The sequence below is a fragment of the Vicugna pacos genome, chromosome 21 (genome assembly GCF_048564905.1).
Source record: "Vicugna pacos chromosome 21, VicPac4, whole genome shotgun sequence".
NCBI lineage: Eukaryota > Metazoa > Chordata > Mammalia > Artiodactyla > Camelidae > Vicugna > Vicugna pacos.
The window spans coordinates 27,672,237-27,694,718 of record NC_133007.1 but is presented as its reverse complement, the minus strand read 5'-3'; the positions used below and the strand labels follow the sequence as shown (position 1 = coordinate 27,694,718).

General features: G+C 36.8%; 1 protein-coding gene across 2 annotated transcripts in view; it reads left to right on the top strand.

The window, feature by feature from the left end:
- The window catches only part of SNX27 (sorting nexin 27), a 51,973-nt gene that overhangs the window by 9,028 nt on the left and 20,463 nt on the right, over nucleotides 1-22,482 (top strand). For both annotated transcript variants that reach the window (XM_006216993.4, XM_072946563.1), the window contains exons 2-3: nucleotides 12,928-13,159; nucleotides 21,279-21,471. In XM_006216993.4, coding sequence (XP_006217055.1) covers nucleotides 12,928-13,159; nucleotides 21,279-21,471 — 425 coding nt within the window. The remainder of the gene's footprint in view (nucleotides 1-12,927; nucleotides 13,160-21,278; nucleotides 21,472-22,482) is intronic.

Below are 22,482 nucleotides of genomic sequence, written 5' to 3'. Positions count from 1 at the left end.
GCAACTTTCCTGTCTTTAGCTGACATTCAGTAGCCCCCAGTGTGAAGAACCAGCCCAGTGTTTACATCCAGCTTTACATTTAAATTAAACCGTAGAATTGTTACATGCTGATCAAGTTTTTGAAGACAAAAATTGAGAAGTAAGCAAACAAAAAATCCCATCCAACCTAAATAAATCGATGTCTGTTTGTATAGTGTCAGTATCAGAGCTTTCTTTGAGGGTGTGCTAGTGATACTTCAGCGTCTGCTGTGTGGGAAACCCATTGTGCTTAAAGTTCTCCTTCTGAGTGCTGTGCATTTAGTTTTTATGAGATAAAACAGTGAAATTACAATGGATTATTCTCAGAATTAACATAAAATAAAGGCTGCTTTTTAAATGTCAGCATGTTTTCTGTCTTATTCCTTCTTCTTACCTCATTTTGCTATTCTTGGAATCAGTTTTTTTAAAAAAAAATTAATAAAAACAGTTTATTTTTATTTTCAGTATATTTCAGTAAGAGAAAGCATAGCCTCACTTTGAAATTGCTTACATAATTGAATGCCATATTTTACTCTTCAGTATTTTTTTTACAGTTTTTTATTGAGTTATAGTCATTTTACAATGTTGTGTCAATTAAGCAGTGTTTTTACTGCTTCCTACAATAGAAAACAAAATGATCACTAATACTAAAGTTTGAAAAAAATGTAGAGGTTACATAATATTTTTAGTACTTCCCTCTAAACAGTGAAACCAGTGTAAAAGTAAAAATAAGAGGAAATTATGGAGCTGCACGAAGGAAAGCCATTATTGTGTTTGTGTGCTAGCCTAATAATTTTTCTTCATTCATTCCGGGAAAAGTTTTAGTGAGTGCTTACTACATGACACACACGGTATTTAGACACTGGGGATAGGAAGCTGAATGACATGTAGTCCTCCCTCGCCCTAACGAATTTTAGATTTGGTGGGGGATCCAGCAGCCTAAGGTCATTTCTTAAGCCCAGTTGACCTAAAGCTTCATTCCTCCTCCCCTAACCTCTTCCTCCCTGCCTCCCCACAGTGGGATGAACAAATTTAGAGCAGTTCCTCCAAGTCCCCATGAGTAGTGCCTTTAGTTGTCTAAACTAGTAAATGCAAGTGCCCAGGGACTGTGTGCATATTAACAGGAGTCTCCCAGATGCAAAATGTACTAAAACTAGGAGGACTGTATAGTTTATCACTCAAACAGACATTTTTGAAAGTGAAAGGGGCCTGTTAATTATGCTGGGGTAAAAGGTGTAAACTAGTGTCCTGGCAACCTAGAACACAGATCTATGGCCTTAATAATTTTAATGTAGGAGGCGGTTTTAAAATTCTGAGACTGAAATTTTATATTCATTTAGGAGAGAAATGAACAAATTTGTTTTTATCCTTGGTTTTAAGTGGTTGCATTGGCCTTATAGGTTATTATCAGATAACAAATGAACTTTTCTTCTGAATAGCTTGATTTTAATTTTATTTTTATTTTTTAAATGTCTTAAAGCCTTAAGCTTTATTATACTTTTTTCTTGAATGACAAATAAGATTCATTTATTAAGAAATAAATCTAGCTGTGTAGATTATATTTGTATACTATTACCTTGAAACTAGAAGGTTTGAGGAATCTATTACTCTTTCCCAAGTAATAAACCCTTGTTACTTGTGGCTGGAGATGTTGAGGTTGAAGGACAAATGACCCTTGTTTGTGCTTTTCCTGCCTCAGGCAGCGTTGTTTGTGAGTAGAACACCTAGCCAAAGGTGAAAGGTCCTGCTGGTGGTAAGCAGCTTATTTGACAAGCTGTTTACTCTTTCCCCTCTTTGGGAAGGCAGCATGCTGATTGACATACCTCTCCATTTCTCAGCCCTGCCAGGGCCATACTTTATTGTTACTAACCCTCTTGTTTTGCCTGGAGTTAAATTTTTGGATGTAGGTACTTCAAAATATTGGTATAAATATTAAATGCTGCTTTTGATACTTGAAAAAGTCAACAAAGGATTTGTCAAGTAGGGCTGTCCATAGAATGCGTAGCCTCCACTGTTACAGACATCCCCTACTACAGGGTGCATTTGTTACAATTGATGAGTCAACATTGACATAACATTGTCATTCAGAGTCCATAGTTCTAGAGTTTGCTCTTGGTGTACATTCTAAGGGTTTGGACAAATTTGTAATGACATGTATGTGCCATTACAGTATACAGAGTAGTTTCGCTGCCCTAAAAATCCTCTATGCTCTGTTGATTCATTCCTCTCTCCCACCAAGCCTTCTCCACTACTGATCTTTTTACTGTCTCCATAGTTCTGCTGCTTCCTGACTGTCGTATCGCTGGAATTTTACAGTGTGTAGCCTTTTCTAGACTATCTTCTTTCACTTGGTAATATACATTTAAGTTTCCTTCATGTCTTCTCATGGCTTGATAGCTCATTTCTTTCTAGTGCTGAATAATATTCCTTTGTCTGAATCTACCAGTTTATTTATCCGTTTCTCTACTGAAGGACATCTTGGTTGCTTCCAAGTTTTGGCATTTATGAATAAAGCTGCTTATAAACATCTGCGCAGGTTTTTGTGTGGACATTAAGTTTTTAACTCCTTTGTGTAAACACCAGGGGGCACAATTGCTGAATCCGGGTGGTAAGATGCGTTAGTTTTATAGAAACCACCAAACTGCCTTCCAAAGTGGCTGTACTGTTTTGCATTTCCACCAGCAATGCATGAGAGTGCCTGTTAATCCATGCCCTTGCCAGCATTTGGTATTGTCAGTGTTTTGGATTTTGGTCATTCTAATAGGTATGTAGTGGTATAAAATTCGTTTTAAAAATTATAATAGTAATATGTTAGTAATGTTAGAGAAAATTTGAAGACTTTTAAGGGGGAAAAATCACCCATTAGCTTGTCGTCCTGACACAACTACTTTTCATATTTTCCCTGTCCTTTCTTACGCATTTGTTATGAAGTTAAAATCATACTGTTATATATAATTTGTAAGATTTATAGACTATTTTCTAGAACAGTTTTTGATTTACAGAAAAGTTGAACAGATAGTATAGAGAGTTCACACATATACCTCCCCTACCCCTGCCATATACAGTTTCTCCTATTATGAACATCTTACATTAGTATGGTTATTTATTAAATGTTTAACATTTGTTAAAATAAATGAACCAAAGTTGATGCATTACTACTGATTGAAGCCCATAGTTTATTCCAGTCTCCTAATGTCCTTCTGTTCAGGGGTCCTCACCAGGATACCACGTTACTTAGTTGTCATTTCTTCTTAGGCTGATCTTGGCTGTGATGGTTTCTCAGTCTTCCCTTGTTTCTGATGACCTTGACACTTTTGAGAAATTCTAGTCAGGTACATTATAGGATACCTGACTATTAGAATTTGGGTTTTATTTTTCATGATTAGACTGGAGTTTTAGGTTTTTGGAAGGACAGGCACAGAGGTCAAGTACCACTTTCATCAGTGCACATGAAAGGTGCGTGCTGTCGTCATAACGTATGACTGCTGACCTCGGTCATCTGGCTGAAGCAGTGTTTGTCAGGTCTCTCTGCTTTAAAGTTACTCTCCTCTTCCTCTCCCTCCTGTCACACTGTACCCTCTGGATAGGGGTCACTGATGCAGCTCGCACTTAAGGAGCAAGGAGTTAGGCTCCCTCCTGTAGAATGTAGTATCTGTATGTAATTTGTTTGGAATTCTTCTGTATAGAAGAAGAATGTCTCTTATTAATGTATTAATGTATTGTCATTTATTTTCATCGGTATGGGCTCGTGGATATTTATTTTATACTTCGGGTTACATCATCTGATGCTGCCACTTTGTTTTGCTGCTCCAGCCGTTCTAGAATTGGCCAGCGGTAGCTCGTTCAGTTGGCATCTGTGCCCTTTCGCCGTACTCTCATCAATGTGTGTTTTTCTATTTTGTTTTGTTTTTGAGCACTCCTTACTTTCTGGTAGTACAAAATGCTTCAGGCTCATACCGTATATTTCCTGCTCTGGTCCTAGAATCAGCCATTTCTCCAAAGGGCACTTTTTCTTTTTACTGGAGAATGTTATTAGAAACCAAGATCTGGACATTAGATTTGGTTCTTGCTACTAAGGTGTAGTGTCTTTCAGGCCCTCTCAGCTGACAGGGCATAGAAATATATGTAGTTATTAACCCCTGTACATATACATATCTAGAAATGTTTCTGTATGTAACCATCTGTATTTGTGTTAAGTTAGACACGAGTTCTTACTGATGTCTCTGGCTTCACTTCATTACGGTATGGATGTTTTGTCCCCCTCCCCTTGACAGTCTGTACATTTCCACTCCAACTGTGAGAAACCTGGTTCCCCACCCCCATCCACCATTCATTTACTGAATTGTTCAATTCCAGAATACATTTATAGCAGTATCAGAATTGGCAACCTGTACCCCTATGGGAAGCAATTGTTACTGACTAGAATACAGTACTTACGTGTGTGTGGCCTTTAATCTTACAGAATTCATTCGTTTTCAGTTACTTAAGCCTGTGCCTTTTCCCCTTCAATGAGGTTTTTTGAAATAGATTTGAAATACAGTCAGATTCTCTTGTCACAACATAGAATTCTCTGAACCTACTGATTTTTTGAACAAGATTTTGCAAGTATTCAGGTTTGCTCTTTGTGTTGTAAAGCTCTGTGGGTTTTGCAATGCATCATGTCATGTATACAGTGTTACGGTATCAAACCAGTTTCATTGCGGTGAACATCCCCTGTGCTTCCCTTATTCATCCTCCACCTCCCTCCAAGCCCCTGGATTAAGATTCCCCCATGTCTTTTTGTGGTTTGAGAGCTCATTTCTTTTTATAGCTGAATAATACTCCATTGTCTAGATGTACCCCAGTTGTGTTTATGCATTCACTTACAAAGGACATCTTGGTTGCTTCCAGTTTTTGGTAGTTATGAATACAGCTGCTATAAACGTTCATGTGCAGATTTTTGTGTTAATATAAATTCTCATCTCAGTTGTGTAAATACCTAGGAGTGATTGCTGGATCTTGTGGTAAGACTATGTTTAGCTCTTTAAGAAACTGTCAAACTGTCTTCCAAAGTGGCTGTGCTATTTTGCATTCCCACCAATAGTGAATAAGTTGCTGTTGCTCCACATCTTCACCAGCATTTGATATTATTGTGATTTTGGTTTTTTGTTTTGGATTTTAACTGTTTGAGTAGGTGTGTAATGGTATCTTGTTTTGATTTGCAATTGTCTGATGTTGAATGATGTTGAGTAACTTTTCCTATGCTTATTTGCTACATGTATATCTTCTTTGAAGTGTCCACATCTTTTGTCCATTTTTAAATTGGCTTGTTTGTTTTCTTATTGTTGAGTTTTAAGAGTTCTTTTATATTTTAGATACACATTCTTTATCAGATACGTGTTTTCCAAATATTGTCTCCCGATCTATGGCTTGTTTTTTCATTCTCTTAACAGTGTCTTTCGCAAAACAGAAGTTTTAAATTTTAGTGAATTTCATCTTAGCAATTTTTTTCATGGATCACGTTTTTATTGTCTAAAATCTCATTGTCATATTCAACATCGTTTAGATTTTCTCCTATGTCATCTCGTAGAAGTTGCATTTTTATAATCCACTTTTTAACATGGCATTGGCTCAAACATATTTCTAGATTATTTTATTCTTCATATTTATAATTTTTATGATTGCTTTATAGTTAATCAAATTGTTTTGCTATAATTTTATTGACCATTCATTTTCCCCTATTGTTGGCTTCTTGTAAGAACAGAAATTTGGAAACAACTTAAATAATGATGAATATATTTTTGTCTTGCTTTTTCTGTGTTCAGGGTTATTTTAGTTATTCTTTCAATAAATACTTGAGAGTGTTGTACAGGCCACTGCAAAGTTCTTACCCTCACAGAGCTCATATTTTGATGGTTTCCTTAGGATAAATCTTCAGTAAGGCCATTCTGAGTTGAAAGAATATGAATATTTTTATGATTTTAGATGCATTTTACCAGTGAAATTGCTTTCCAAAGGGATTTTACCTATTTATATAATCATTATCTCATTTTCTATGTAAGTTAACGTTAAATGTAATTGAGATGATAATTTTGTGCTTTTAAAATTGTTGACCAGATTTGCTGATCATTAGAAAAAGTGCAAACATTTTAGAAACCTTTGGCCATTTACTTTCTCTAGTTATACTTCTCTTATCCTGTCAATAAATTAGGTGTTCCAAAATGTAAGGTGCAAAATGTTGTTTTTGAAACAAAATTCCAAAAAGTTCTTGATATTTAGTGGTCTGGAATTATACTTAGGTGCAGACACATTCAAGCTTGACTTCCTTTGTCTGTTTTCATTACTTCTGCATGTCTGAATTGCTTATCTCAAGAGTTTAAGGACAAAGTACAACATGATTGCTAAGACAATTAGTCAATAAAAATTTCTCTGACTTGATTGTTTGCCTAAGTAAGATAGCAAGGAGGCAGAGTTAAAGGAAATGGAGCCAAGTTAAGCCAGTCAGATGATTTAACTGCAAAATTAAAAAGGACACGTCTTTACATTTCAGTAGAGAGGTTTCTCCTTTTTTATAGTTTGGTGTCTAGTATAGCTGTACCCAACAACTGGGCAGTGAACCCGTGAAAAGTGAAAGGAAGTGTCTTTCTTTTGATGTGTCAGGGGACTGTTTCTCTCCAACTTGTAAGGTCTTCACCCAGTTTCCAAGAAGATATATTACAGAGAAGTTAGGGAGTTTGTTTAAAAGCTTGTATAATTGAAAATTTCACATAGAAAAGCTATGTTACATTTGAAAAATTACACATAGTTCCATCCATAGCCACCCTAACTTAACTATTTTCATATTTTACATATTGTGCCTTTTTATGGGCAAAAATATCTCGTGTTCATAATCACAGTGGACAATATTTTTATCTTTTAAAGGCAAAAACCCCAAACAATTTGTAATCTTTGTTTTTTGCATATAACATAATATAGGGACTTTTTCATATTTACATATAGGCTTCTTAAATATTTTTAAGAGTTATATATATAGTCCCTTTGCTTCATGTATTTCAGTGTCATTAAAAGTTTCCCTAATGTTAGATATTTGGCTGGACAAATTCTTTTCCAAATACTGTCAGAAGAAAATGCTTTACAGTCTTGTATGTTTAAAACAAGAGGATTCTAGGACTCTGAAAAACAAAATCTGAATTATATTTGTGATGTGATAGAATGGTGTTAATCAAGTACTGAGTGAATTTGACTTCTGTTTCTCACGTTGTGGCTTTAATAAACTTGAGAGAGGTGCTGTTGCTCTCTGGCTTAACTTGACAGTCATCTGTTGCTGAGGTTCTTAACTACAGTAGGCTGGAAGTATGTGTCGTCTTGTTTATAGGAGAAGAGGACAAAGGAGTAGTAGGCATAAAACTAGCTCTAGCTTAATTTTCTCTTCATTACTTTCTTGAAATGGGCTTGTAAGACTTGGAAGTATTGAATGTTTAGCTTATTTCCCACGAAGATATGAGAGGTGAAGGAAAAAAGATGTACTTTAATATCCATCAAATAATTCTGGCTGTAGGTATGTGTAGAGATTCATCTACTGGGCTCTTCCTAAAAACAAAAAGCATTTAACATTCAGAGTAACCTAGAAGTGGAATAGGGATGGTTTCACTCTGCCAATGGGCTACTATTTTATGTTTACAAATGAGGATATTATATAATTTTATTTTAAAGTCATCTTTATTGTTTTAATTTGCATACAGCCAAATGCACACCTTTTAACTGAGAGTTTTAAGTTTGAGAAAAGTATAGATCTATTTAACCATCACCCTAATCAAGATATAGAACACATGTGTTAGTTTTAGAAAGCTTCCTTGTGTCTGTTGTTCCCCCTGCTCCAACCCCGACCCCTGTCCCTGACAACCACAGATCTGATTTCTGTCATTGTAGAATAGTTTTGTCTATTCTGGAACTTCAAATAAATGGGATCAAATCAGTCAGACTCTTTTCTGTCTTGCTGCTTTGCTCAGTATGTTTCTGAGATTCATCCGTGTTGTAGATATCAGTAGTTTGGTCCTTTTTATTGCTGAGTAATACTCCATTGCATGAATATGCCACATTTTATCTGTTCGCTTTTTGATAGACATTTGGCTGTTTTCAGTATTGGACTGTTATGAATAAAGCTTCAGTGAACATTCAGCTACAGTTCTTTGTATGGACATGTTTTCATTTCTCTTGGGTAGACACCTAGGAGTAGAATTGCTAGGCCACATAGTAAATGTTTGTTTAACATTACAGGAAACTGCCCAATTGTTTTTGCTTTATGTTCCCTTTACCAATGTATGAGAATTCCAGTTTTTCCACATCCTTGGCAAAACTTCTTTTTCATTTTAAGTGTTCTACGAACATGTAGCCATTGTGTTTTAATCTACAAAATTGAAAAGTATATCCTACTGTTTTTAGTTATAGGAATCTATTGTCTGTTTTTTGTAGGCTTTCTCTGAGGGACTAATTACACTTTACTTTCTTGCATGTCACAGGGCGTCAAAATAATATTCTGCTTACCACATAGAGTGATTTTTTCCTGTGATACGTGTAGTGATTGGCTCTGTCATGTTGCCATCCATACTTAGTTTCATTATGTACAGCATCCTTCACAAACAGTATGTAAATCCCGACTGTTTAGAGCTTTATTCTTACTTCTTGGGAGTGACTGTATTAGCTTTGCAATTTCCCCAGCTGGCTAACTTCAGTTGAATAAAAGACTTTTTTTTTTTTTGAATACCATAGATTGGATGGCTTAAACAACAGCATTTGAATAAAAGTCTTTTTTAAAACCACTTCTGTGAGCTAAGTGAAAGGCTTTCAAATTTTGGTTTCGTGTAAAAAATGAGGGACATTTTATTAAAATTATCAAGTGTATCCTTACAGTGCTGAAGACACAGAGTAAATTGGGTATCATCTAGTTGCCTAAGGAAGCAAAAGTTTGGTCTTAGTTGAAGACTGTTGGATTTTTTTTGATAGCCTTCTCCCCCCTCACCTCCATTTCATTATGGAAAATTTCAAACATACAGAAAAGTTCAAGAAATTGCACAGTGAATACCTATATATCTACCACCTAGATTCTATAATTAACATTGTGCTGTATTTGTTTAATCACATATCAGTTGAAGATGTTTTGATGGTGTGTTTAAGCTGCTGCTTTTCTTTGTGGAAGAAGTCTAGATGCGTAGAACCGACTGGGCGGTAGTTACTTTTGTGAAGTGTAGGACTTGGTGGTTCTCTGATGTGGTACTTCTCTTAGGAAGGTGACTATTTTGTGATTTCTGTTATCATTGGTTGAGAGCTCAGTCATTTATTTCCAAATGAACTACAACAAGATTATGTTAGAAAGACAAAAGAAAAGCAAGGGAAATTGGCTGTAGAAAGTGTATCATCAGGAGGCCAAAATACTACCAACCTGCTTGCCCAACTGGTAGCAATACTGTCACATGAGCAATTACCATTATTGAGTGATTACTGTGTTCCAGAGCTTTATCTCATTGTGGTCTTAGCTAAGGGTATTATTAGCCCCATTTTATGGATTAAGAAACTGAGGCTTAGTAAGATTGAATCATTTACCCAATGTCTCATCTGTTAAACGGCACAATTGGTATGCAAACCCGAGTCTCTCTGACTCCCAAACCTGTGCTTTGAACTAGAAGTGTGTAGTGCTGAAAGATTCCCTTTATTGCAGAATTTATATTCTTACATTCATGTCTTCAGAATTGGCCAAATTGGGCCACACCTAATTTGAGCCTGTTATAGTAGCGTACTTGTGGAAAAGGGGATATCATATAAACCTTTTTTATGACTGTGAAGGCCTCTTAATTCTTGAGGAGGAACGGCCCTTTTTGAAATCAGATATCCTGGGGTTTTTACTGACCTCATTTCAGTTTCTGAAGAATGAAGGAATTTCCAGATTGTATTTAATTGTGGAATGTATAACATTCCTTCTGTAGTTAAACGAGGTAAGTATTAGCAAGTATTTTTAGAATATGACACTGGTAGCTCTTTCCTGTTTTTTTGTTTTTTTGTTTGTTTTTGTTCTTTTTCAAATGAAGGTATTGGGGATTGAACCCAGGGCCTTGTGCATGCTAAGCAGGTGCTGTACCACTGAGCTATTACCTTTCGCCCTTGTTTTTGTTTTTTAAAAGAGGATTTAGGGATGATAGCCAATTAGAAGCTTGGCCTTAGTGATAAAGAAGTGAAACCTAAGTAAGTTTCCTTGCTCCTTGGCTGCTCTTGGAGTAAGCCTCACTTAAGTTTCTCTGCTGATTTTCAGGGCTTATTTCTGTGAGTGACCCAGGGAGCAGTGTATTCTAACTTGAAAACTGAATGGGTGGAAGTGTGCATTGAAAGCAGTAGTTCTTAACCTTCCTGGAGATTGCATACTCCTTTTAAAAATTTTTTAAATTTAAATTTTATTTTTTAAGTGCAGGTACTGGTGATTGAACCCAGGACCTTGTACATGCTAAGCACACTCTGCCACTGAGCTATTACCTTCTGCGCACTCCTTTTTGAAGCTGATGAAAACTGTGGACCCTCTTCCCGGAAAAAAATGCATATGTGCTGACTGGGACCTTGTGCTGTACACCAGAAATTGACACATTGTAATTGACTGTACTTCAATTTTTAAAAAAAGCGTATATGCACACAAACATAATTTTACATACAAATTCTGTAGGTATTCATTGCCCCCCCGCAAGCCTTTTGATAGAGTAGCCCAGATTTAAAATTCTTTAAAGAGGAAAAATTAGGGAGCTGAAAAATAAGATTTGAGAATCAGTTCTTAAACTTTTTTTCACAAACATACACCTCGTAAAATTGATTGTGCTAATATAAAAATTACATTTTAGTATCCAAAAATTATATTTTGTTCCATCTCTAAAGTGTTTTCCCCACTTTGTTAAGAAAAAAAATTAACAAGGATATTTGTCAGTAAGCTAAGTTCCTAGTGATAGATGAAATTCTCTATGTTGATTTTTAACTTTTGCTTTTTCAATTTTATTTCTTCTACCATCAAAACATTTTCTCAGAACTACTAATTAGATCAAAGATTTAGATAAAATCCCTTGCCATTCCCCAACTTTAGGTTTCCATTTTTTCTTTAACCAAAATCTCTTCATAACCAACAGATACATAACCCTTCTTTCCTTCATATACCTTCTGATGTGAGTGTCCAGGCATTGTTCTTGGCAAGGTACATGTTTTATTATATTAATCTCCACAACATTCCTGTTAGGGACTTATTATTGTTCCTGTTTTATAGATGTGGAAATCAGCGCTAAGAAAGGTTAAATGACTTGATTAAGACCAGTTCTGATACTAAAAGTCAGGACCAGGATTTGAACCCATGTAGGTCTAGCTCCAAAGCTCATTTTCTTTCTGCTTCACCATCCTGCTCAGTGATCAAAGAGCTGACCTTTTTTCCCCCCCTGGTCACTGGTCTGACCAGATCTGAACTTTAAAAGCCCAAATTTCCATCAGTGGAGGGAGCTCTTTATTTTCTTCTGTAGCAAACCAGTTGTAAAATTGCTGTATTTTTTTGTGTGTAAGTTAGACTTTAGGTTGTGAAATGTCAAGAGTGCTGGATTTACTGGCTAGATTGTTTAGCGTAAAATGAGGAAGGAGGCTTAGCTGGGTGATTTTTGCCTGTTCTGTTTATATAAATAGATGTTTCAGATACCATCCTCTGACAGGGACAATTCCAGTGATTGAAAAGTTTTGTGGAAGGCTTGTTATTAAACTTAGCATCATTTTCTGGAAGGAAAAACCTTAATAGTTTGGAACAGGACTGAAAAAGCGTATAACTTTGTAAAGAGTAGGTGAGCTTTTATCCAACTGACTAAAGGCCAGGTGTGTATTTCCTAACCCTCCTGGGATAGCCATGGGAGGAAACCTCCAGGTCAGCCGCTGCCTGGTGGTTTTTGCTGAGATAGCTGGCTGGGTCAGCATTCTGGGAAGGCAGTGCAGTTTGCCGAGTGAATTTTGTGAGACTCAGCATCTCTCTTGACAAAATAATTGTTCTCCCAAACCTTGTCCTTTTCCTGGTTTCAGCCTTTATATACACAGTGGAACAGGAAGGAGAATGCGTAGGTTGGTTTACTATGTAACCTTAGCTGTACAGTTTTTAGTTTGAACTGATTGCACAGGGCTTTAAGTGATAGGAAAAAAAGAGCAGAAAAGAAGATAGAATCCTAAGGTTAATTGAAGTGATTGGGAGAGCAAAGGGAGTTGGGTCAGATAATACAATTTTAGAGAGGTTATCTTCTTGCCTTTTAGGAGAACCTAGTGTGTATGGAGATGTATACCATTTAATTCCCAAGGTGATGAAACTTGATATAAAGGAAAATTAAGTTGACTGATTTGAAGATATGGGGGAGAAATCAGATGTAAATGTAAAAGAATTATTCTAAGTTATACTTTTTTGAGTCTTCACAAATTAAGAGAGTGCATTTTGTGAAAATTTTCTTTTCACAGAATTCCTGATTCCCAGGAGGTTTAAAAAGGACAGAGAAGAGTTCAAATAGCAGGACTGTTAAAAGCCACATTATTGTCTTGTATACATGCTTAGTTAGGATGAGGAAATGGACTGTATAGCTTTAAAGGCTTTGTTTCCTCCTCAGCTTCACCCTCCTCATGTGTTTTCCTGAATCTGTGTGTGGGGTTCTAGCACAGAGGAAGGGTAGGTCCTCTCACCTGTTTCCATTTTTTCCCCCTGCCATAAGTTCACAGACACTTTTTCACATTATGGTTTGTAAAGACATAACAGCTTTTCTGGAACCAAATTGATCTTTTGATTTTATGGTTCATACTTCATGACCCTGGAGTGGGGGCAGGAGGGTAGAGATACAAGGTGTTTGGACCCTTCTGGTTTATGGGATTGTCTTTTTCCCTTTTTCCCCTTAGGAACGGCGTGAATGTTGAGGGGGCGACACACAAGCAGGTGGTGGACCTGATCCGAGCAGGCGAGAAGGAATTGATCTTGACAGTGTTATCTGTACCTCCTCATGAGGCAGACAACCTAGATCCCAGTGACGACTCGTTGGGACAATCATTTTATGATTACACAGAAAAGCAAGCAGTGCCCATATCGGTCCCCACATACAAACATGTGGAGCAGAATGGTGAGAAGTTCGTGGTGAGTGTCAGCCCAACTTGATCCTCAAACATCTAGTTTTTGTTTCTCTCAGTCTTATCACTTGTGATATGTACTAGCGCTAGAATAATGACTATACCTAGGTTAGTTTGCCTACGAGGAAGGTCATGCACAGATGAAGGACACTGACCCTGATTTATTTCAGGGTTTGAACTACAGTAATGCAGAAGAGTCCTGTTTCTACTTAAGTGTAATTCTGTTTGCTTGTAGACAGTTTTAAGTTTGCATTCTGGTCTGCTGTAATCGTGTGTGTGTTTGTTCTGTTTGTTCTTTGGTTGGTTGTCTGCCTCTTTGTTGATAGCAGTATGTTACTTACTGTTGACTCTGTAAAGCTATACAGCAAGATTAATTTTAAAAGGTGGTATCTTCCAAAATATTTGGGTAATACAGAGTTTGTCCACGTCAGAACCTCGTACATACCCCCCTCCACATCTTGTTCTTTTTCATTTTCTTTGGCAATATCTGTGCAAATGACTAACTCTGTCCTAATTATATTCTGAATGCAGTTCACATGGGCTCTTTTCTACATTTCCAGTTTCTTGCTGTTGAAGATATGCAGGAGAGCCCATTTTGAATTCTGGATAATAAGTGCCAAGTCCCTTTCCTGGATGCCTTTGTTTATTCTTCAAAACTTAATTGCAACTGATAGCTCAGTCTACTTAATTTTTCTCTTGGTTGCAGTATTCTTTATTTGCCTTTGATTATTTTGGGAGTGGTGGTATAGTGAGAAATTGATTAATCTTTGTGGAAGATGCAGTGGGTTCGTTAGAACAGATAATTGGCAAACAGACTGCATGTGTTTAAAGCTGATCTGCTGACTGAAGTTGCCATCTCTGAAACTGAGATTCATCCTGACTATGGGAATGAGCCTTTGATTTCCTCAGTGACCCATTGGTAGTGGAGTAGCATATTGTTTAGCCCTCATGTGTTTGTGTCTTTTGCAGTTTTTTCCTTGTTCATTTCATAGCATTGTGGTCAGAAAAGATGTTTGATATGATTTCAGTCTTAAACTGAGACTTGTTTTGTGGCCTTGCGTGTGATCTGTTTTGAAGAATGTTCCATGTGCACTTGAAAAGAATGTGTATTCTGTTGCTTTTCGATTAAATATTCTCTCTGTGTATTTGTTAAGTCCATCTGGTCTGATGTGTCATTTAGGCCAGTGTTTTATTATCGATTTTCTGTTTGGATGATCTGACAATTGATGTAGGTGGGGTGGTTAAGTCCCCTCCTGTTACTGTGTTACTGTCAGTTTCTCCCTTTATGTCTGTTAATATTTGCTTTTTGTATTTAGGTGCTCCTATTTTGGGTGCATATATGTTTATAATCGTTATATCTTCTACTTGGAGTCATTTGTTTATCATTATGTAATGTCCTTGTTTTTCCCTTACTATAGTCTTTGTTTTAAAGTCTGTTGTGTCTGATGTAAGTATTGCTAACCTGGCTTTCTTTGTTTTCATTTGCATGGAATACCTTTTTCCATTCCTCACTTTCCATCTATGTATGTCTTTAGATCTGAAGTGAGTCTCTTGTAGGCAGCAATGTATATAGGTCTTGTTTTTGTATCCATTCAACAACTCTGTCTTTTGATTGGAGCATGTAGTCCATTTACATTTAAAGTAATTATTGATAGGTATGTACTTACTGCTATTTTATTAATTGTTTTGGGATTTTATGGCTCTTTTTTATTCCTTCTTTTGCTCGCTTCTGATTTGATGACTATCTTTAGTCTTATGTTTGGATTCCTTTCTTTCCCTTTTGCATTTCTGTATCTGTTATAGATTTGTGGTTTGTGGTTACCATGAAGTTTATGTATAGCAACCTATATATATGTGTGTATATGTGATTATTTTAGTTGCTGATCTATTAAGATCAAACGCATTTAAATAATCCTGCATTTTTACTCCTTGTCACATTTACTGTTTTTGACATCATATTTTACATCCTTTTTTTGGTGTGTATATATCCCTTAGCTGCTTATTGTGGATATAGATGATTTTGATACTTCCGTCTTTTAACCTTCCTGCTAGCTTTATAAGTGGCTAATCCACTACCTTTATTGTATATTTGCCTTTATCAGTGATATTTTTCCTTTCATTATTTTGTATTTCTAGTTGTGGCCTTTTCTGCTTAGAGAAGTCCCTTTAACATTTCTTGTAAAGCTGGTTTCATGGTGCTAAACTCTTTTAGCTTTTGCTTGTCTGTAAAACTTTTATTTTTTATTGAAATGTCGTTGATTTACAGTGTTTCAGGTATACAGCAAAGCAGTTCAGTTATACAGATACATACATATTGTAAAACTTTTGATCTATCTTTCACATCTGAATAGCTTTGCCAGGTAGGGTATTCTTGGTAGTAGGATTTTTTCTTTCTTCACTTTAAATACATTGTGCCACTTACTCCTGGCCTGTGGAATTTCTGCTGAAAAGTCTGCTGATAGCCTTATGTGAGTTCCCTTGTACATAACTGGTTGCCTTTCCCTTGCTGCTTTTAATATTCTTTCTTTGTCTTTATTTTAATTACAGTGTGTCTTGGTGTGATCCTCTTTGGGTTGATCTTGTTTGGGACTCTGTACTTCCTGGACCTGGATGTCTGTTTCCTTTCCCAAGTTATGGAAGTTTTCAGCTATTATATTTTCAGATATGTTCTCTGGACCTGTCTCTCTCTCTTCTCTTTCTGGGACCCCTATTAGGCAAATGTTATATGCTTGATGTTGTTCTAGAGGTTTCTTAAACTGTCCACAAAATAGCAATTTAAAAAAATTTTTTTTTTCTGTTCAGCTTGAGTGATTTCCACGACTCTGTCTTCCAGTTTTCTGATGTTTCCTCTGTATCATCTAATCTACTATTGAGTCCTTCTAGTGTATTTTTAATTTTAATATTCTTAAATTTATTCTTTATCTCTAGTTGGTTCTTCTTTGTATTTTCTAACTCTTTGTTAGGAACTTCTAACCTCTCACTGTGTTCATCCAATCTACTCCCAAGTCCTTTGAGCATCTTTATGACCATTACCTTGAACTCTTTATTGTATAGATTGCTTATCTGCACTTCACTTAGTTCTTCTTCAGAGGTTTTATCTTGTTCCTTTGTTGGGAACATATTCCTCTGTTGCCTCATTTTGCCTAATTCCATGTCTTATTTCTGTGTGTTCGGTAGGTTAGTATGTTTCTTGATCATGGAGAAGTGACCTTTTGTAGGTGATGCCTGTGAGCCAGCAGCATACTCCCCTCTGATCACCAGACCTGTATGCCATGGGGTGCCCTCTGTGTGGGCACTTCTGTTGTGGCAGGCTGACTACTGTGGGTGCACTAGTAGGCATGCCACCCCCTCCATCAGGTTGGTTGGCAGGCCCTGCCTAGTGCAGAAGCTGCCAGCTGCTGGTGGGTGGGGCCGTGTCCTGCGAGGATTCTGGGGCTGATGTCAGCTTTCTAGTGGGTGAGGCTGGTTTCTGACTTGGCTGGCTGTGGGGTCTGGGGTTTCCCAGAGTTGATGTTGGCCCACTAGTGGTTGGGGCTAGATCCCTGGGCAACTGGCCAATAAATATATGAAGAGATAATGATCAACTTCTTTAGTAATTAGGGAAATGTAAATTAGGACCACAGTTAGAAATCTTTTCACACACACATTCCATTGGCAAAAATTAAGAGGATCTTTTTATATTATTACTGAAAGGAGTATAAATTGATGTAACCACTTTAGCTACAGTTTCGCATTATCTCTGTAGGTTGACTATTCGTATACTTCATAACCTTGCAATTCCTCTCTTAGGTATATACCCAGGAGAGTCTCTGATATACGTACTGAAGGAGCATATGCAGAAATGTTCACGGCAGCATTGTTCACGGTAGCCAAAACCAAGAAATAGCTAAAACCCAGAGACACCCCAAAAGCCTGCCAACGGGAGAACAGCAATTTTCTGAAAAGCAAAACAACAAAGTGTTATAATAACTTTTAATGAAAAAGAATATGAAAATGAATATATGTATATATATGTGTGTGTATATATATATGTAAGTGTGTGTGCATGTGTGTGTATATATACATATATGCGTGACTGGGACATTATGCTGTATACCAGAAGTTGATACATTGCAACTGACTATACTTGAATTAAAAAAAAACAAAAACAAAAAACAAAGTGTTAAATACAACAGGATAAACCATAAAGGTATATAACATTGTAGATGAGACTTGATGAAAAAATAAGTCACAAAGGGTCTCATTCTGCATGTAACTTTTTTTTAATAAAACCAAAATACCCTTTAAAAATTAAAATAAAAAATAAGAATATAAGGGTTACATATAAATGCAGGAAAAAACTATAAAAAGAAAAACAAGGAAATGATGAACCTCTTTGAGCATAATTTTTGGGAGTTAGAGAAGCAGGGAGATAGGATGAAGGAGGAAGAAACTTACGGTTAGAAAAAGTTTTTGTGAAGGTCTTAGCTTTTAGTTTACTTTTTACAGTGTTAAAAATAACTAAATTAAATATCCAAAGTCACCAAAATGAGAGTATTATGAACCAAGGATTATGATTAATTCAGTTCTGTACACTTGAGGTCCAAATAAAACAAAGAAAATAGATATCATTTATGATCCACATTAGGGAAAACACACCACACACACCACACACACACACACACGCACACAACCTAAGTAATTTAAGAGCGTGTTGTTGCCTTTATGGTCTTTTGCTTTCCAGGAAGGAGCCTAAATGCTTCAACATTTGAAAAAAAATCCTTAAGTTAAGGATCACACACATTTCACCCAGAAATCAGCTAAGTGTGCTGTGTCTCCTTTTGCTGTTATGAGTAGCTTGTGAATAGCAAATGATGTGTCCTTTTGAAAATGAATTTTCAGCTAAAAGCACAATTAAATGGCAGGGTGGCATTGGAAATAATTTGTTGGTCATAATGTACATTGAGGATTCATCCAGATCAATATCATGAACCAGTTCAGTGTCTATTTGACATTTGGAAGCTGAACATGGGTGATATTGTCATGGCCAAAATGTCACCATTCTTTTTCTAATCACTTTTGAATTATATAAGAAGATTCTCTTTTGTGTGTTCAGTAGCACAATTCCTGTTGCTTACTAGATGTTTGAGAAAATGAGAACATTTTAAGATTCAGATCCTACATGGAGTGAGACATTACCATTTAAAAGCCTTAAAAAATCTGTAGATGGGGATTAAGGGACCAACAAAATAAAGATCTCTGATATCTGGAATTTTGGTTGTTGATACTGAGTGCAGAGCCCAGGTGTTACTTGAGTTGCTTTCCCTGCAGTGGTTTGTGCCAGTTGAAGAATTTATGTTACCGTCTTCTGGCATTCACTCCACAAAATAAAGTCACAAGGATAAAGAGAGAAATGGCATGGTCTGGATTTTCAACATTTACATATTGAGAAATTTAGGAGTTATCTCAAAGCTGAATTTTGAAACTTTGACTTGCAGAATCCAGAGAGACAAAATTAGATCACTGACCAGATAAGTTTTACACTTCCCCTATTCATAATTTATCTCTTTTCCTTGATTGGAATCCAACTCAGCAAAGAGTATCTCAAGAGGGTCAAAACTTGTTACCCTCAGAAGGTGACTGCAGTCTAAACATTCCAGCTTGAAGTCTTGCAGGATATGGTCAGTTGGAGAAGACAGTGACTGGTAATCATTAAATTCAGTGTGCTATTGCAAGCTAGACAAATTTCTTCTGGTTCCGTGTATGAGCCAACCAGTTTGAGGGTTTAAATTAAGACGGAAAGATCCTAGAAGCATTGCCTGCCTGTGGGTATCTTTAGTTCCTATTTGATTGTATTCCCTTTCAAGTCCAGAGTGTGTGTGTGTGTGTGTGTGTGTGTGTGTGTGTGTGTGTGTATAATTTTTTTTTAGTGGAGGTACTAGTGATTGAATCCAGGACCTTGTGCATGCTGAGCATGCATTCTGCCACTGAGCTATCCCCACCCCCTGGAGAATATATTTTTTTGGCAGACATTTTCACTTGTAATGAGGCTGTGGTCATTTCTCATGGACCATGGACATTCATGAGTTGACTCAGCAGGGACTCAGTCATTTTCTTTGCAAATGGGTGTGTCTAAACCAGGGAAAAGAATACTAATGGATCTTGGTTAATTGTAAGGACAAGTGAAGAACAAAGCAGTCTCTGTTGTGATCTCTTTTTGTATGTTCCTCATTTGCTCAGCACAGTTAATTTAAAAATGGCTTGGCTCTTGTGGGAGCCATGCCTGCCTGCATTAAAGTATTACTGAATTGTTAGGCATCCTATTCATACTCTGTTCCCTTTGACTTCACATTTAAATGGGGAGATGGGGTAGGTGAGAGGCTGTTTGATGTTACTCTTCTCACCTTATAAGAAACTGAAAGTTGAATTAATTTTTAGGGTTGAAATTGCCATAAAGGCCTCTCAGGTTGTAGGGTTCTTTCTCCCCAAGGGAGTGTTGTACTGGACTTGAGCTCACTCGAGTGATCAGCATTGAGGAAATGCGGTCGTCGTCTTTCTGTGCATCGTCAAAGACCTAGTCTCCTCTTCCTTGGAAAAAGACGCTGGGGAATGTCTTTAATCCAGCAGTGCCACTAAGCTAGATTTGCCTCCCTTCCTTTTTCCTTGTGTGAGGAACTCACTAATTTTTAATACCAGAAGGGTTGCAGACTTGCTTTTTAAGCAAAGGAATAGTGATGTTATTGAGAAACGTGGGAAATGTAGTTTGAGAATTAAGTGTATAAGGCCAGATTGACTGAAGAAGACTTCTTGAGACTGCCTGCCCTTAAAAGAACGTGTGGTCTTATCTGAGGGGAGGAATACTGGCCTTTTAGTGCTTTTGAACTTTAGAAGGCAGTGATGGGAATACCTGGTACTACGCGTGATTCATTATAATCAGTTACAAATTTGAGTGAAAATCATAGGAGGAGAACTCATTGATCAGGATCATATACATTCCTGGACACTATTTGATAGTGATTAGAGGCTTTGCTTTTAAGTGGGGAACAATCATAGGAGGAGAGTTGTGGGAGAGAAGTTTTGAATGACTAAATTACTTTATTGTTGCATTTAATTCATACTTCCTAAATCACAGGCTGAAGGAAAGGCTTTGGTGTATGCATTCTTAGGGACTACTCTTGATTACATGAGTGGATAACCTGTTTTGTGCACATTTTAATTTTTGAATGATTTTTACTAAGCCAGGAAGTGTGATTTGGGGCTAATTTTTCCATCTCTGCGTAATTTGGTATGTTCTGAGAATACAGTCACTTAGATTGTTTGATGTTTTTGGATTATGCATCCCTCCACTTTCCTTTATGAGGGCACATATTTAAGAATTGCACATACATACATTCATTTCTTCTTCACATATTTACTGAGTGCCTTCTATGTGCCAGGCCCTGTTCTGGAAGCTTGGCATGTATCTGTGAAGAATAGGCAAAAATCTGCCTATTTCCTTTTGAGGATTATTAAGTGTTTATTGTTATGAGGAGGTCCTTAGGGTACATTTATTCTGCAGCTTTTTGTTAATCTTGTTTTAATGGTGGGATGGAAAAGAGCAGAACGAGGGATATCTGAATCAGGAAAGGACTTTTTGTAAAAATGATCTATTTGGTAACAAAAATGCTTCTATTGCTTGCATCATTTTTAGACCTTTTCTTCGGAAGTGTAAGTCACACATGAATATCAGTCACATTGCTTTATAATCAGTTCTAGCTTTTTATATCTCTCTCCAAATTTGCTTGCTTGTTCATTCACTATATTTACCACATTGGCTTTGAATGATTTTTAACATTCTGAAAATAAAATATACCCATGAAAGTTGATAATTGCCTTTGAAGATATTTAAAACAGTGTGTTGGAGATAATTTTAATAGTAAAAATAAGATCATGGTCTCTTGAAGGCAGTAGCCCTCTTTTTGTGCATGTAATTTCTGGCACGTTTGTTGAAAGTAAGTCTTGTCTTATGGTGACCTTAAACATATATTCTCTGTAAAGTGCACAGCAAAATACACCTAACCGGGCATCAGTCTGAGCCTGACTCTGGGTGGTTCTGTGATCTGATCTGTAGTAAGTAAGCGTTTTCTGTTGTTGTTCCCCGTCACCAGGTATACAATGTTTACATGGCTGGGAGGCAGCTCTGTTCTAAGCGGTACCGGGAGTTTGCCATTCTGCACCAGAACCTGAAGAGAGAGTTTGCCAACTTTACATTTCCCCGACTTCCAGGGAAGTGGCCATTCTCTTTATCAGAACAGCAGTTAGATGCCCGACGTCGGGGGTTGGAAGAATATCTAGAAAAAGGTAAGCCAGCCTGTTAAACTCCACTTTCTTCAGTAAACATGGGGTCTAGGTATGCATCACAGCTCCTAAACTGCAAGCTAAGGTTCCTGAAACTCAATAGGGAAAGTCAGTCAGCTTTTTGACTGTAAGTGTTGAATGATCTAAGCTTTGAAGCCAAGACTGAAATACTGTCCAGTACAGCAATTAATAGCCTATTTTTTGATGCACCTAACACTTAACAATAGAAAAATGTGTAATTATTTTTTAATGCATTAAGGACCTTTATTTATGGGGTTTATTATTTGCCAGGAAATACATACAGACTCATCAATATGCTGAATTGATTTGGGAATTAGGTGGGCAGTATTTAAGACATTTTTATTAAAATGATTCTTGGTTCACTGGCATATCCTACTTGAAAATTCCTTATTCCTCTTACAGGTGTGCACGGATAGGTTTGCTGAGTTGTAGGTAATCTAAAGTCTCCTTGTTCTATGCAGGTTATAGTTAGATGTATTAAAACTTACTTGTTATCTCAGGACTTCCAAACAATACATCAGGAATCTGTGAATGTGAATGCTGAAACATTCGTTTATCTAGAAAGGCAGGGAGAAATGACACAGATCTCCTGAATAAGATGGTTCAGTTCGTGGCTCAGAGAAGAGACCTTACTTTGCTACGTTATAGAGTTGTGTAATTTGCTAGGTATGCAGTAGGCTTTTCTTTAAAATACTAATTCAACAGAATAATGGTCTTAGGTGGTACTTAGTAATTCTGTGTCCTTGTGTCCTTGTATAAGAACTAATTGACCTAGTTGAACTTTTTTTTTAAACTTTGCTGGAGAGCCTTATCCCTGAAGAAAAACCACTTCCCCTGTAGAAGGTAGTGAGATTTCATCTGTTTTTAGCTTTTTTCTAACATGGAATGGCCTCCAACACAGCCCTTGGGAAATGAAAAAGGGTACAATTTTTTTTTAATAAAATGAAGCAAAATCATCAGTGTAATTTTCTATCCTCATGAGAGTATCAAGAA